This window comes from Myxine glutinosa, chromosome 6 (assembly GCF_964187855.1).
Source record: "Myxine glutinosa chromosome 6, kmMyxGlut1.1, whole genome shotgun sequence".
Lineage (NCBI taxonomy): Eukaryota > Metazoa > Chordata > Myxini > Myxiniformes > Myxinidae > Myxine > Myxine glutinosa.
In genome coordinates this window covers 188,673,063-188,689,463 of record NC_136266.1, presented here as the reverse complement: position 1 = coordinate 188,689,463, position 16,401 = coordinate 188,673,063, and the positions used below count along the sequence as shown (strand labels likewise).

The 16,401-nt window shown below is 43.9% G+C and overlaps 1 protein-coding gene across 1 annotated transcript in view; it reads left to right on the top strand.

The window, feature by feature from the left end:
* LOC137418853 (EH domain-containing protein 1) overlaps nucleotides 1–15,369 on the top strand; it is a 49,367-nt gene extending 33,998 nt beyond the window's left edge. Inside the window, exon 5 of the mRNA XM_078781013.1 lies at nucleotides 13,703–15,369. Within this exon, the coding sequence (XP_078637139.1) occupies nucleotides 13,703–14,236 (534 nt within the window). The 3' untranslated portion in view covers nucleotides 14,237–15,369. The remainder of the gene's footprint in view (nucleotides 1–13,702) is intronic.
* Nucleotides 15,370–16,401: the final 1,032 nt, after the last annotated feature.

Here is a 16,401-nt window from a genome sequence, read left to right as displayed (position 1 = left end):
GTAAACAAATTTCATTATAAAATAACATGAACATAAGGGATGTTTACACACACTGAGGAATGACAAGGAATGTAAACAAATTTCATTATAAAATAACATGAACAAGAGGGATGTTTACACACACTGAGGAATGACAAGGAATGTAAACAAATTTCATTATAAAATAACATGAACATAAGGGATGTTTACACACACTGAGGAATGACAAGGAATGTAAACAAATTTCATTATAAAATAACATGAACATAAGGGATGTTTACACACACTGAGGAATGACAAGGAATGTAAACAAATTTCATTATAAAATAACATGAACATAAGGGATGTTTACACACACTGAGGAATGACAAGGAATGTAAACAAATTTCATTATAAAATAACATGAACAAGAGGGATGTTTACACACACTGAGGAATGACAAGGAATGTAAACAAATTTCATTATAGAATAACATGACCATGAGGGATGTTTACACACACTGAGGAATGACAAGGAATGGAAACAAATTTCATTATAAAATAACATGAACATGAGGGATGTTTACACACACTGAGGAATGACAAGGAATGGAAACAAATTTCATTATAAAATAACATGAACATGAGGGATGTTTACACACACTGAGGAATGACAAGGAATGGAAACAAATTTCATTATAAAATAACATGAACATGAGGGATGTTTACACACACTGAGGAATGACAAGGAATGTAAACAAATTTCATTATAAAATAACATGAACAAGAGGGATGTTTACACACACTGAGGAATGACAAGGAATGTAAACAAATTTCATTATAAAATAACATGAACATAAGGGATGTTTACACACACTGAGGAATGACAAGGAATGTAAACAAATTTCATTATAAAATAACATGAACAAGAGGGATGTTTACACACACTGAGGAATGACAAGGAATGTAAACAAATTTCATTATAAAATAACATGAACATAAGGGATGTTTACACACACTGAGGAATGACAAGGAATGTAAACAAATTTCATTATAAAATAACATGAACATAAGGGATGTTTACACACACTGAGGAATGACAAGGAATGTAAACAAATTTCATTATAAAATAACATGAACATAAGGGATGTTTACACACACTGAGGAATGACAAGGAATGTAAACAAATTTCATTATAAAATAACATGAACATAAGGGATGTTTACACACACTGAGGAATGACAAGGAATGTAAACAAATTTCATTATAAAATAACATGAACATAAGGGATGTTTACACACACTGAGGAATGACAAGGAATGTAAACAAATTTCATTATAAAATAACATGACCATGAGGGATGTTTACACACACTGAGGAATGACAAGGAATGTAAACAAATTTCATTATAAAATAACATGAACATAAGGGATGTTTACACACACTGAGGAATGACAAGGAATGTAAACAAATTTCATTATAAAATAACATGAACATAAGGGATGTTTACACACACTGAGGAATGACAAGGAATGTAAACAAATTTCATTATAAAATAACATGAACATAAGGGATGTTTACACACACTGAGGAATGACAAGGAATGTAAACAAATTTCATTATAAAATAACATGACCATGAGGGATGTTTACACACACTGAGGAATGACAAGGAATGCAAACAAATTTCATTATAAAATAACATGAACATAAGGGATGTTTACACACACTGAGGAATGACAAGGAATGTAAACAAATTTCATTATAAAATAACATGAACAAGAGGGATGTTTACACACACTGAGGAATGACAAGGAATGTAAACAAATGCTATTGTAAAATAACATGAACATGAGGCAGGATACACTCAAGGAAGGTAAATACAGCAAAAAGCCGGGTTAGGGTGGGAGAATTGTTGTCAGAATCAGCAAAATATAATAAAAAGATTTACATGTAATTACTTTGTAGTTTGAGAATGTTAAAAGAGGACGTCGTTGGTGCACATGCTCAGACTTTCTTCATCGCAGGTATAAAATCTTTAAAACCTTTGAAGTCATTGGCACATTCAGGCCACAACTTCCTCCACACACCATTCATGCACACCTGAGTAACTTCAGCACAGCACCTACCAATGTTATCGATGCACAGCTCGGTGTGTGTGAGGCCTATACTGTACGTATGCTGGGTGGGCTTCCACAACGGTATCTACGGTACGGCTTGTACACTGGTATTTACTGTACGGCTTGTACACCGGTATCTACGGTACTGCTTGTACACCGGTATTTACGGTACTGCTTGTACACCGGTATCTACGGTACTGCTTGTACACCGGTATCTACGGTACTGCTTGTACACCGGTATTTACGGTACTGCTTGTACACCGGTATCTACGGTACTGCTTGTACACCGGTATCTACGGTACTGCTTGTCCACCGGTATCTACGGTACTGCTTGTACACCGGTATTTATGATATGGCTTGTACACTGGTATCTACGGTACTGCTTGTACACCGGTATCTACGGTACGGCTTGTACACTGGTATTTACTGTACTGCTTGTACACCGGTATCTACGGTACTGCTTGTACACCGGTATCTACGGTACTGCTTGTACACCGGTATCTACGGTACTGCTTGTACACCGGTATCTACGGTACTGCTTGTACACCGGCATTTACGGTACTGCTTGTACACTGGTATCTACGGTACTGCTTGTCCACCGGTATCTACGGTACTGCTTGTACACCGGTATCTATGGTAATGTACTGCTTATACACCGGTACTGCTTATGCACTGGCTTATACACTGTACTGCTTATACACCGGTATCTACGGTACTGCTTATACGCCGGTATCTGCGGTACTGCTTGTACACTGGTATCTACGGTACTGCTTGTACACTGGTATCTACGGTAAGGCTTGTACACCGGTATCTGCGGTAAGGCTTGTACACCGGTATCTGCGGTACTGCTTGTACACTGGTATCTTTGGTACTGCTTATACACCGGTATCTACGGTACTGCTTGTACACTGGTATCTTTGGTACTGCTTATACACCGGTATCTACGGTACTGCTTGTACACTGGTATCTACGGTACTGCTTGTACACTGGTATCTACGGTAAGGCTTGTACACCGGTATCTGCGGTAAGGCTTGTACACCGGTATCTGCGGTACTGCTTGTACACTGGTATCTATGGTACTGCTTGTACACTGGTATCTTTGGTACTGCTTATACACCGGTATCTACGGTACTGCTTATACACCGGTATCTACGGTACTGCTTGTACACTGGTATCTTTGGTACTGCTTGTACACCGGTATCTACCGTATGGCTTCTACACCGTAGCTTTATTAAAACGCGGAAAACCATTAGTTTGGTTCTAAATTAGAAGTAAAACGACTTTAAACGAGTATACTCTCCAATAGATCAGCAACTTCAGAACGAAACGATGTTAACCGGACGATATTAAGCGAGGACGTGTGGTATACGCAATCAACGTTGGGGGACTTGTGATATATGTAATGATTTTTTGGATTTGACCCCCGGTTCATGCCCCCATGTGATGGGAACTTCGGGTCACTTGGGTCAAAACGGGAAAACCATTTTAAATCGAAGTTTGATATTGGGTCGTTTGTGAAATTCTTTTGGATTTTTCTCCTCTTTCAACTCTCCTCTCGGTGGGAATTGTGAGGATTTGTGATGGTGCGTCATCGACTTCACTGTAGTTGAACCGTTTTACCAAAATAAGTACAAGACTTGAAGGAGCTGAACAACAGGGTGGAATGTTAACAATCAGACAGGCTGGAGGTAGGCAGGTGAGGCTAGATGCACACCATTACGAGTCGCTACAATGTGTACAGACGAAGGGTGCAAAAGGAAGCATTTTGATTTGTACGAGTGAGCATAGCGAGGCAGGTTTTTGTCTGTGAGGAAGATTGTCAACACTAAAAGTGAAGTTGTGTAAGAATTCATGTGGTTGCTCTAGTTATAATTACTAGGGCATGCCCGTACTATATATATATCTAAAATTATATCCCCCCCCTCTATTTACATGAAATGGTTTGGTCCGGTGGCAATCCCCCCCCTCTATTTACATGAAATGGTTTGGTCCATTCGCAAAGCCAAAGCGAACGGCTTGCGAGTACGGTGACAATCCCCCCCCCCCCCCCCCTCTATTTACATGAAATGGTTTGGTCCAAAGCGAACGGCTTGCGAGTACGGTGACAATCCCCCCCCCCTCTATTTACATGAAATGGTTTGGTCTAAAGCGAACGGCTTGCGGAGTTTGGTAAAGAAATCGCCATAGCTCGGTAACTACTTCTCCGATTAATATGAAACCTTGAAAAGGCACATCCTCGGGTCCCCAGCAATATACCTGGCAAGTTTAAAGTATATCGGACCCGTGGTTGTCGAGAAACAGCGGTCACAGACAAACATACAAACATACACACAGAGATTACTGGAATTATAGATAGATAAGTTATCTGGAATGGCAAATCCACCACATCACATAACCACATCACATAACCACATCACATAACCACATCACATAACCACATCACATAACCACATCACATAACCACATCACATAACCACATCACATAACCACATCACATAACCACATCACATAACCACATCACATAACCACATCACATAACCACATCACATAACCACATCACATAACCACATCACATAACCACATCACATAACCACATCACATAACCACATCACATAACCACACCACATAACCACATCACATAACCACATCACATAACCACATCACATAACCACATCACATAACCACATCACATAACCACATCACATAACCACATCACATAACCACATCACATAACCACATCACATAACCACATCACATAACCACATCACATAACCACATCACATAACCACATCACATAACCACATCACATAACCACATCACATAACCACATCACATAACCACATCACATAACCACATCACATAACCACATCACATAACCACATCACATAACCACATCACATAACCACATCACATAACCACATCACATAACCACATCACATAACCACATCACATAACCACATCACATAACCACATCACATAACCACATCACATAACCACATCACATAACCACATCACATGACATGACATGACATGACGACATGACATGACATGACATGACATGACATGACATGACATGACATGACATCCCATGACATGACATCACATCACATCACATCACATCACATCACATCACATGACATGACATCACATCACATCACATAACCACGTCACATGACATCACTTTTTTTTTCTTCTTTTTTTTGTATACAGAATCGAGGCTCGTGAAAGAGCTAACATTTATTTCACAAACAAATCAACCAGACAAACAAAATATATAAAAAGAGGAAGCGGAAGACAAGATGGGGAGAGAAGGGGAAGCACACAAACACAACATTTGAGAGCAGGGAGATGTGTGGGAGGGAAGAAGTATAAAACAAGGACACCAAGGACTTCCAGGACAGAAGTTGGTATTTCAAAAAAGTGGATTTGGGGTGAAATTAGCGGGGGTAGAAAAGATCAAGGTTTTGGATGGGGGAAGATAAGAGATGGTGGTGAACAGCTGTTTTAAAGACCTGGAGGGTGGAGTGGGATTGAAGAGAGTGAGGGAGTTAGTTCCAGAGGCGGGAGAAAAGAGGAATGAAGGAGTGAAGGTGAGCAGAAATACTTGATTGTGGCAGTTTAACCATAAGAGGGTTGCAGGCAGATCTTATGCAACCTTTAGGAATATTTGGGGGACAGAGCCCAGAGAGAGCTGGGGGGAGCAAGGCCAGAGAGAAGTCGGTAGAAGACGGAAAGACCACCAACCTGCCTGCGGTTAGAGAGTGAAAGGCCCTTGGAGTTAGCTTCATCACGGGAGATTCCAATGATTCTGAATGCTTTGGTTTCAACAGCGTGGAGACGAGCTAGGTGTGAGGCAGGAGCACCAGCCCAGAGGGGAGAGCAGTATTCCATTGAGCTGCGGATGAAAGCCTTGTATGTGGTGAGGAGCTCAGGTGTGCCAAGGAAGGACTTCGCACGACTGAGGATGCCCAGTCGGCGACTGGCTTTGGAGGCCAGATTTGAAATGTGGTTTTCCCAGGAAAGATCATGGCAGATAGTGAGACCCAAAAGCTTGAGTGACAGAACTTCTTGGAGAGGATTATTCAGAAAGTAGATGGGAGGGTTGTCCAGTCGGTCTTTTCGGAGAGACATCGTTAGAGTGTGAGATTTGTCAGGATTGAAAGACATGTTCCACTTGTTTGACCAGTCTGTGATTTTGTCCAGGTCTGCAGAGAGTGAGGAGGCTGCAGACTGCCGATCTGAGGGATGAGGAATGGAGCGACAGAGTAGAGTCGTCAGCAAAAAATGACTTGACATGTGTCCATCATGACATGACATGACAAAGTCATCACATCGCATCGCATGACATGACATGACATGGCATGACATGACCTCATATCACATGACAACATGTCACATCACATGAGATGCTCCAACAGAGATCATCTCTACCAGATGATGAATGAAATACAAGGCATGACATGACATAACACATGAAATGACATGACATTACATGATCACATCACCACGTCATGTCACGTCACGTCACGTCACGTCACGTCACATGACATGACGTCACGTGCCGTCACATGATGTGATGTCGCATGACATGACATGATATGACCTCATCACATGTGTTATGGATTCATAACTTCTGTTATTGTGGTTTTCACCCACTGGACATGTTTCTGATATTATGTATTATTATTAGTTTCACAAGGTTTATTATTCACGAACGGTTATCAAAAGTTAAAAAGGATAACTGAAAGTGAAACAGGAAACCGAAGGAGAAGGCAATGAGGAGAAGAGGAGGAGGCAGCACGAACCAAGTCGGAGAGGACGCGTGACGTCAGCGCTCCAGTAACGAGCAAGGTTTACCGACAGCCGCGAGGGGATTTTGAGTTCCTGGAAGGGACATCCGGCGATAAGAATATTCGCTGGAGTGGAGAAATCTGCGTAGACAGATTTGGGGCGCTGAGATTCCGACGAATCCTTGCCTCGTCGCATCGGCTCAAGCCATTTTGAACCCCGTGCTTCGGACACCTGTGAATGTTTGCTTCGTGTCATCTTCACCCCCAACATCCTACCGTCTGTCGGGGATGAGTGGGTGCGACCGCTTCGTCTCCAATTACGTTGCGGTTTGCTGAGGGAGCGGTGAAGGTGCGCCTCTGGAGGGCGCCGTTGTACAGTTTGGCGGGAAGAGCACCCTTGCCCACTGTACACGCTTTGGAGATCGACTGGAGAGCGAGATTCGGGCTTCGACCGGATTTCGTTCCATCGACCGCTGGAGCGAATCCCATTTGCCTTGGGAAAAGTCATAGAGACATTGAGGAGTGTCCGTTCATTTGCTGACAGAGCAGTGAGTCACTTGACTTTATATAAGATATATATAGAGTGCTCTCTTAATGGCCATCTGTTATCCCGTTATTCCTGTGTGTGATTTCTAATACAATTTTGTTCATTTATTAATCATTGGTGTGGTTTCGCTATTGATTTTCAACACAGGTTGACATATTTTTCTGCCGGGGTTCCTCGGGGTTCGGAGGTTACCGAGACCAGGAGATTGTCGAGGACTCGTAACAGAAATTGGGGACTCGTCCAATTGACTCCAATTGACAATTGGGTCTTCGTCCGGGATCTAAAATTCCCTAAATATCGTCCGGGATAGAATTCCCTAGCATTCCCCAATTTTCCAATTTTGGAATTTGTTCAACATTCCCAAATTTTTCAAAAAACAAACAAAAAAATTTTTTTTTGGGAAATTTCTTGTGTGAAGGTTAACAGGTGTTAACGGATAGTCACCATGGAGTTTGACGCAGAGAAGTTTACAGCGACCCCTAGTGAGGCACAGTTCCGAGCGTTACTAAAATCAGAACTCTTGATATTGGGCAAACATTTTAGCTTGGAGGTCCGAGGTAAAATGAAGAAAACAGAGATGCAGACAGTGGTGATAGAATCTATGGTGGAACAAGGAACTTGGAGAGAGGGAGCCTTGGATTGGTTACCAGAAGAACAAGAAAGTGTGGAGCTCCAAAAAACGGAGATGCAATTGAAGAGCCAGGAAAGGTTAAAAGTACAGGAAAGAGAACTCCAGGAAAGGTTATAAGAGAAAAAAGCTGAGGAAAGGAGAGTGGAAAGAGAACTCCAGGAAAGGTTAGAAGACAAAAAAGCAGAGGAAAAGAGAGCTGCAAGAGAACTCGAAGCAGAGGAGAGAAGGGCCGAAAGTGAGTTAAAGGACCGTGAATTGGCGCGTCAGCAGGAAATTTAAGTCAAGGAGCTGGAGTTAATGAGAGAACGGGGAGAGGTACCACCCATGCCGACTGGTTCGACAACTAGTCAAAACATCTGGGATGTTGGCAGACATGTGAGGCTGGTTCCACCCTTCAATGAAAAGGAGGTAGCCAAGTTTTTTTTTTACACTTTGAGAAAGTGGCTCAACTGCTAAAATGGCCGGAGGAGTCCTGGACCATATTAGTGCAAAGTGTTCTGGTGGGTAAAACTCAAGATATTTATTCGGCTTTACCGATTGAGCAATGTGCAGATTATGAGATAGTGAAGAAAACCATTCTCAAAGCCTATGAATTGGTCCCTGAAGCTTACCGGCAAAAATTCCGGAACACCAGGAAGAGGGAGAATGAGACCCATGTGGAGTTTGCCAGAATGAAAGAAACCATGTTTGATCAGTGGTGTGATTCAAAAGAAGTCGGGAAAGACTTCGAACTATTGCGACAATTGATCCTGGTGGAGGAATTCCAACAGTGCGTCCACGAGGACATTAAAGTACATCTGTAGGACAGGAAAGTACCAAAGCTGTATGAGGCAGCAACCATGGCAGACAATTATGCTTTAACACACAGGATGGGGTTCCACAAACCTTACCTTCTCACCTAGACTTAACCACGGGAGTTATGGTGCATCCGGTGTGGAGAACGAAGATTCATGGGGACGGCCTGGAGATGACTATGAGGATAGATCTGATACCGCGACTCCTAGGGATCAGAGGTCTGCAGTGCCAAGACGGACTAATCCTCAGGGGGGCTCGAGGCAGACCACGAGGTTCTCCTACGGGCCTACTTGCGCTTTTTGCCATAAACCTGGACACTTGATGTCCCACTGTTATGCCCTGGGAAAGGAAAATCAGGAGCGGAGTTCGACTAGTACAACTCCGAATGCAATGGCAAGTGTGAGAAATCGCCCTCAAAAGAGTTACCAACCATTTATTTCAGAGGGGTTGGTGTCACTGGATGGAGACCCGACTACCCGGAAACCTGTTAGGGTATTGAGGGACACCGGAGCACATCAATCATGCTTGAAGGCATCTTGCCATTGTCAGAGGAGACAGCAACTGGTGATAGTGTTCGTTTACAGTGGATTGGTGGCTGTGTTAGAGCTCCACTTCATGCCATCCAGTTTGAGTCCGATGTGGTGTCAGGACCGGTCACCGTAGGTTTGCAAGCCACTTTTCCTGTAGAGGGAGTATCTGTTGTTATCGGGAATGATTTGGCCGGTGGTCAAGTTTATGGTAACCCGATGGTTGTTAAAAAGCCCAGTAGGGAAAATAACACCACACCAGTTAGGGATGGCGACAAATTTAGCAAGTTATTTGTAGGTGGACTGAACTTCAAAACAAAGGAAGATGTTCTGGAGTCTGCCTTCAGCAACTATTGACCGCTTTTGGAAGTGCTGCTGATAAAAGACAGGGAGACATAAAAGTCAAGAGGGTTTGGCTTTGTCACGTTTGAAAACTCAAAGGACGCCAGAGATGCAGAAAAGGATCTGAATAGCAAGGAGTTGGAGGGTCGGACCATAACAGTAGGGAAGGCATTTCATAGGTGTCGTGGGAACTACAGAAGAGGACCACGGAGTAGTAGTTTTGGTGGTGGCCGCAATCGATATTGTTGTGGAGGCTCCCAGAGTTACGGCAGCCCCCGAAGGAAGGATTGTCAGAGTAGTGGCCGAGAAGGAGACCGCTATTCTTGTGACTACAGTGACAAGCGGTCCCTCCGTAATTATTATGAAAGTTCGGAGAAGTTGAAGCACTGAATGCCGCGGAGCCGCCGAGCCAAGATTCCTACACGGATTAACCGTGAACGCCATGTTCCTAAAGGTGTCCATGTAGTGAACTTTCCTGCACGGACTAACCGTGAACTCCATGTTCCTAAGGGCATCCATGTAGTGAACTTTCCGACCGTGATTAACCGTGAACGCCATGTTCCTAAAGGCGTCCATGTAGTGAACTTTCCTGCACGGACTAACCGTGAACTCCGCGTTCCTAAAGGCGTCCATGTAGTAAATACTTCCAGGCCTCACCACCCCAACCATCATGGAACCTGGCTTTCAGCTCGGCCTCCCGGGAAAAGTGCTATAGATTTGCTGGCCTTTGGATTTTTGATCACCACCCCTTAACCTTCATTCACAAGAAACTGAAAGTAAAAATCAGAGGGTGATGAGATGGAGTTTGGCTTTGCAGGACTCCAACTGGGAAATTGAACATGTAAAGGGCAGGGACAATGTCATGGCTGACGCTTTGTCCAGAGTCAATTAACCTTGGAAATCTCTGTGGGTTGTTCAAAGTTTTGTTGTTTTATTTTTGGGAAATATTGATTATATTGTTGCCCCTGGGAATTGGTGATTTGGGGTTGAGTTTATTTTTGTTTGTTGAAAGAGTTTGCATGCAAAGAAAGTTCTCGCTGTGTTCAAACTTTCTTTCTTGAGGAGGGGAAGTGTTACGGATTCGTAACTTCCGTTATTGTGGTTTTCAACCACTGGACATGTTTCTGATATTATGTATTATTATTAGTTTCACAAGGTTTATTATTCACGAACGGTTATCAAAAGTTAAAAAGGATAACTGTAAGTGAAACAGGAAACTGAAGGAGAAGACAATGAGGTGAAGAGGAGGAGGCAGCGCGAACCAAGTCTGAGAGGACGCGTGATGTCAGCGCTCCGGTAACGAGCAAGGTTTACCGACAGCCGCGAGGGGATTTTGAGTTCCTGGAAGGGACATCCGGCGATAAGAATATTCGCTGGAGTGGAGAAATCTGTGTAGACAGATTTGGGGCGCTGAGATTCCGATGAATCCTTGCCTCGTCGCATCGGCTCAAGCCAGAGCCGTCTGCCATTTTGAACCCCGTGCTTCGGACACCTGTGAACGTTTGCTTCGTGTCATCTTCACCCCCAACCTCCTACCGTCTGTCGGGGATGAGTGGGTGCGACCGCTTCGTCTCCAATTACGTTGCGGTTTGCTGAGGGAGCGGTGAAGGTGCGCCTCTGGAGGGCGCCGTTGTACAGTTTGGCGGGAAGAGCACCCTTGCCCACTGTCCACGCTTCGGAGATCGACTGGAGAGCGAGATTCGGGCTTCGACCGGATTTCGTTCCATCGACCGCTGGAGCGAATCCCATTCGCCTTGGGAAAAGTCATAGAGACATTGAGGAGTGTCCGTTCATTTGCTAGCAGAGCAGTGAGTCACTTGACTTTATTTAAGATATATATAGAGTGCACTCTTAATGGCCATCTGTTATCCCGTTATTCCTGTGTGTGATTTCTCATACAATTTTGTTAATTTATAAATCATTGGTGTGGTTTCGCTATTGATTTTCAACACAGGGTAACATATTTTTCTGCTGGGGTTCCTCTCGGGGTTCGGAGGTTACCGAGACCAGGAGATTGTAGAGGACTCCGTTACACATGACATGACATGACCTCATCACATGACATCATGTCACATCACATGAGATGCTCCAACAGAGATCTCATCCAGATGCATGAAATACAAGGCATGACATCACATGGCATGGGGTGACATGACATGACCTCATCACATGACATGACATGACCTATAACATGACATGTCATCACATAAGATCATGTCATCACATGACATCATGTCATCACATGATGACATGCCACATTCACATGCCACACATGCCACATTGACATGACGTCACATCACATGACATTGTCACATTACATTGTCACATGACATTGTCACATGACATCATGTCACATGACATCATGTCACATCACATGTCACATGACATGTCACGTCACATGACATCATGTCACATCACATGACGTCATGTCACATCACATGACATGGCACATCACATGACATGGCACATCACATGACATGGCACATCACATGACATGGCACATCACATGACATGGCACATCACATGACATCATGGCATCACATGACATCATGGCATCACATGACATCATGTCACATCACATGACGTGTCACATCACATGACATCATGTCATCACATGACATCATATGAGATGCTCCAACAGAGATCATCTCGACAAGTTGATGCATGAAATACGAGGTGACAATTTGGTACACATCAATGCTGCAGTTGATGTTTTCTCTGATCAGATTGATTAATTGTGCTAGCTCTCAGCACCTGCAAAGTATGGATCCTGGCGCACATGGCGGTGTCATCAACATTTGCTCTTGTGTCGGTGGTTGTTGCTGCTTGTGAAAAACTCAAGATGTGACATCCATCTGATATTGTGGCTCTTGGATGTTGCCATGCATCCAAAAGCACGACATGGTTCTCTGTTGCTCATCTTGCCATCTCCATTCATCTCGAGGAAAACATTGCAACGGATCAATGTGATCAAGTCGTTTTGTGCATTGTTTTTTCTTCTAAACAGATGAAATTGCAGCAAAAGGTGTCGCAGGAATATGAGTAAGCGCAGCTGAGAATGATATTTTCTAAAGTTTAAATGGTGTAGAAGGTTGTCCTGCATGGACAAACTTTTTGAACATTTCAATAAATTAACAGGATTATAACTAATTAATTGACATATGTCGGGAAAATTGCATGTTTGGTGAGGGTCGCCCAGATAGCTCAGATGGCAGAGCACTGGTACGGTTTTACAGCGGACCTGGGTTCCATTCCTGGTCTGGGTATCCCCGCATATATCAATTTATTATGACCATTACTGCAGCTTGAGTTGCGCACTCGCCTCTGAGCTGTCTTGCTCGGTCCAAATGTCAGCCGAGCTATAAAGTCATCCCAGTGTTTCGCAGGCAGGTTGATTCATCAATGTATTGTGTGTGCTGCATCAAACTGGGTGGCAAGTCTGCCACCATTAGTTGGTAGACGTTAAAGATCCCACAATGTCCTTTGTGAAGAGCAGGCAAGCTATCTCTAGCACCATTAACAAATTCCTGCCCTAATCTAAGTCAAAATTCAGGCCCGGCCGTCCAGTTCGTAAAGCCCTGGGCCCATCTTCCCCCAGCCAACCCAACAAGAATGTGGGAATATTTGTGGTCGTTAAAGAAGAATAAGACTGCAGCCTCAGTTGCTACAAATTGTCCTGTCGTACTTGCCAACAAACCAGGAAGTTCTTCTCACGTAACACTCAGTGGTGAGGAATTGTATTTCTTCGCGTTGGATTGTACTTGCACTTCCGATGAATGTGATCAGTAGAATTGATGCATGCTATCAAGTTCACTTTGACAGGACTGGCCTTCTGTTCCTTGCGATGACTGAGCTTCATTTGCCGTGCTTTGTAATATAGCACGATTCTAAATGTAATATTTCATGTACGGATTTGGAATGTCGTCATTCCTGTGCGCCATCATTCAGTCCAACATTGCTATTGACGTTTCGCTTGCGATTTCTGTACTTCCAGGAGATACTCCAAAATCAAGACTTTGCCCGCTTCCACCCATTAAAACCACGCTTGCTCGAGGTGGTCGATGAAATGCTCGCCAGTGACATTTCACGCCTCATGGTGCTCGTGCGCCAGGAAGAGAGCCAGGCTCCGACGCAGCTCGTCTCCGGTGGGGCATTCGAGAACACGCAGAACGGCCCGTTTGGACAGGGGTACGGTGAAGGTGCCGAAGAAGGTGTAGATGAGCCAGATTGGGTGGTGGCACGTGACAAACCCAAATACGATGAGATTTTCTACATGCTGTCTCCTATCGACGGTAAAATTTCTGGTGCCAGCGCTAAGTTGGAGATGCTGAAGTCAAAGCTGCCCAACATTGTGCTCGGAAAGATCTGGAAACTCTCAGACGTCGACCACGACGGCATGTTGGATGACGACGAGTTTGCACTTGCCAACCATCTTATCAGGGTTAAGTTGGAAGGTCACGAGCTGCCTGCAGAGCTGCCAAAACATCTGGTGCCTCCATCGAAGCGCAACGCCCACATGCAGCAATGAGGGATCAACTACCGCGACATACGGTCGGAGGAAATTAGCTTCTTAAGTGGAATGAGGATCCTCCTTTCACGAGAGCTGTTTGCGTTTATCTTTGTTGGTTATATTTTTTGTTGATAAGTACAGTTGGGAGAGGAAGAGGTGTGGGGGACGAAAGGGTTTGTTGTTTTTATTTGGGGTCAACCTGTCCGATGCCAAGAACGAGCCCCCATTCTATTTGTTTCCCTAAACTACCTTCATTCCTCCTGATTGTTTTTGTTTTTCTTTCTTTAGCTTGGTTGACCAAGACCATCTTCTGGACAAGCATTTTTGTTTTTCTATCACGTTATTGCAGATTTTGCACTTGAACCAAGGCCCATGAAGCTGCTGTCTCTCGGGGACTTTACGAGGTCCTTTCCAGGAGTCGCAGGGGCCAGGTGTTGCATGCAGTTCAACCTGTAGCAAAGTTTGAAGGTCACATTTGCATATCACTGACCCTCGTGCAGTGTTTGTCCGGTACCTCGTGGTAAGGGACGTGTAGCCGCGTGTGCGTGGTGACTGAAAGCAGGTGAGAGTGAACGGTTTTGGGGAGAAATTGGGAAAATGAAGGTTGTGGGAGCGGAGGGAACGGAAGGGAGGGTGGGAAATTTCTGGGAGGGAAGAAGCATTTCCGGGAGCACACTATGGAGATAAATCGTTCAGATTGTTTTAATATGTACGTGGTGGGGGGGGGGATGTGGTGGACCTCCAAGTTAAAGTTCTACCTTCTTGTGTACAGAGTGGATAACTCCTAAATATATACTGTCTGCATTAGTCACTTGTGCATGGTTATTACAAAGTTGGAATATCAACTTCCTGCTTGATACAATTGGGATTTGTATTTTTTTTCTTTCTGCAATTTGGGTTTTCTTTTTGAATGGACTTTCCATCGGGAACAATCAACAGTGTAAACCTATGCAACCAGATAGGGAATTGGTTTGCTTTGTTGAAAAAGGCTTCCCTTCGTTTTGTCGTTTTGTCTGTACGCTTACACACGCTGCATTGTAGATTCATCAAACTTTGGCCTTCATGGGATTTTAAAATATTTTTGCAATATGTCTTCAATGCAATACACGTCTTGTCGGTTCAGAATTGTAAAAATAAACTTCCTGCCAATAGCTGTGCTACGTTTGTGTGATGTGCTTCAAGATTCATCGAGCAAGCAATCCCAAACCCCAGGATTTCTCTGTTCCGGGTAAAACTTTCCACTTGAAACTTCCTTCTACTTCTCTCGAAACAGAACCCGAGACAAGAAATGTGAAGAAGATGTGACTCAATATTTATTTCGAACACTCAAATCTATAAACCAGGAAGTTGTGTGCATGTATGCACGACTAGCCCAGAGGAACTTGTACCGCTGCGCACATATACTCTTAAAGGTAAAAAAAAATTGAGATTTCATTTCAAACTTCAGTTGCTGTTGCGACCACCTCCGTATGCTCTTCAACTGTGGTGGTGCAGGCATCCTTCACGTGCCTGGTGCTGTCCCTTTGGCATCACGTGCCTGCAAAGTGCCATAGGGTCCATCCAACGTGGTTTGTTTTTCTTTTTAAATGCTCTGTGGCAAGCTGCTCTGGTAGTCGGTTGTCAGGTATGCATGAGAGGAGTTGTCATTGCTTGTCAACGAGAATCTGCTCGCGTGAGGTGCGCTGATCGCCTCGTGTCACTTTCTGGTTTTTTTTGTATACAGGATCGAGGCTCGTGAAAGAGCTAACATTTATCACACAAAGAAAAATCAAACAGACACACAAAACATATAATAAGTGTAGCGGTGGACAAGATGGGGAGAGAAGGGGAAGCACAAACACAACATTTGAGAGCAGGGATATCTGTGGGAGGGAAAGGGCTTGGGGGGGGGGGGGGAGGAGGCGTGGGAAGTGGAGGGGGGGCGGGGGGGGAGAGAAGTATAAAAACACAAGGACACTGCAAGGACTTTCAGGAAAGAAGTTGGTATTTAAAAAATGTGGATCTGGGGTGAAATTAGCAGGGGTAGAAAAGATCAAGGTTTTGAATGGGGGAAGATAAGAGTGAGGGAGTTTGTTCCAGAGGCAGGACAAAAGAGGAGTGAAGGTGAGCAGAGAGTCTTGATTTTGGCAGTTTCACCATAAGAGGGTTGCAGGTAGATCTTGTGTGACCTGAAGGAATATTTT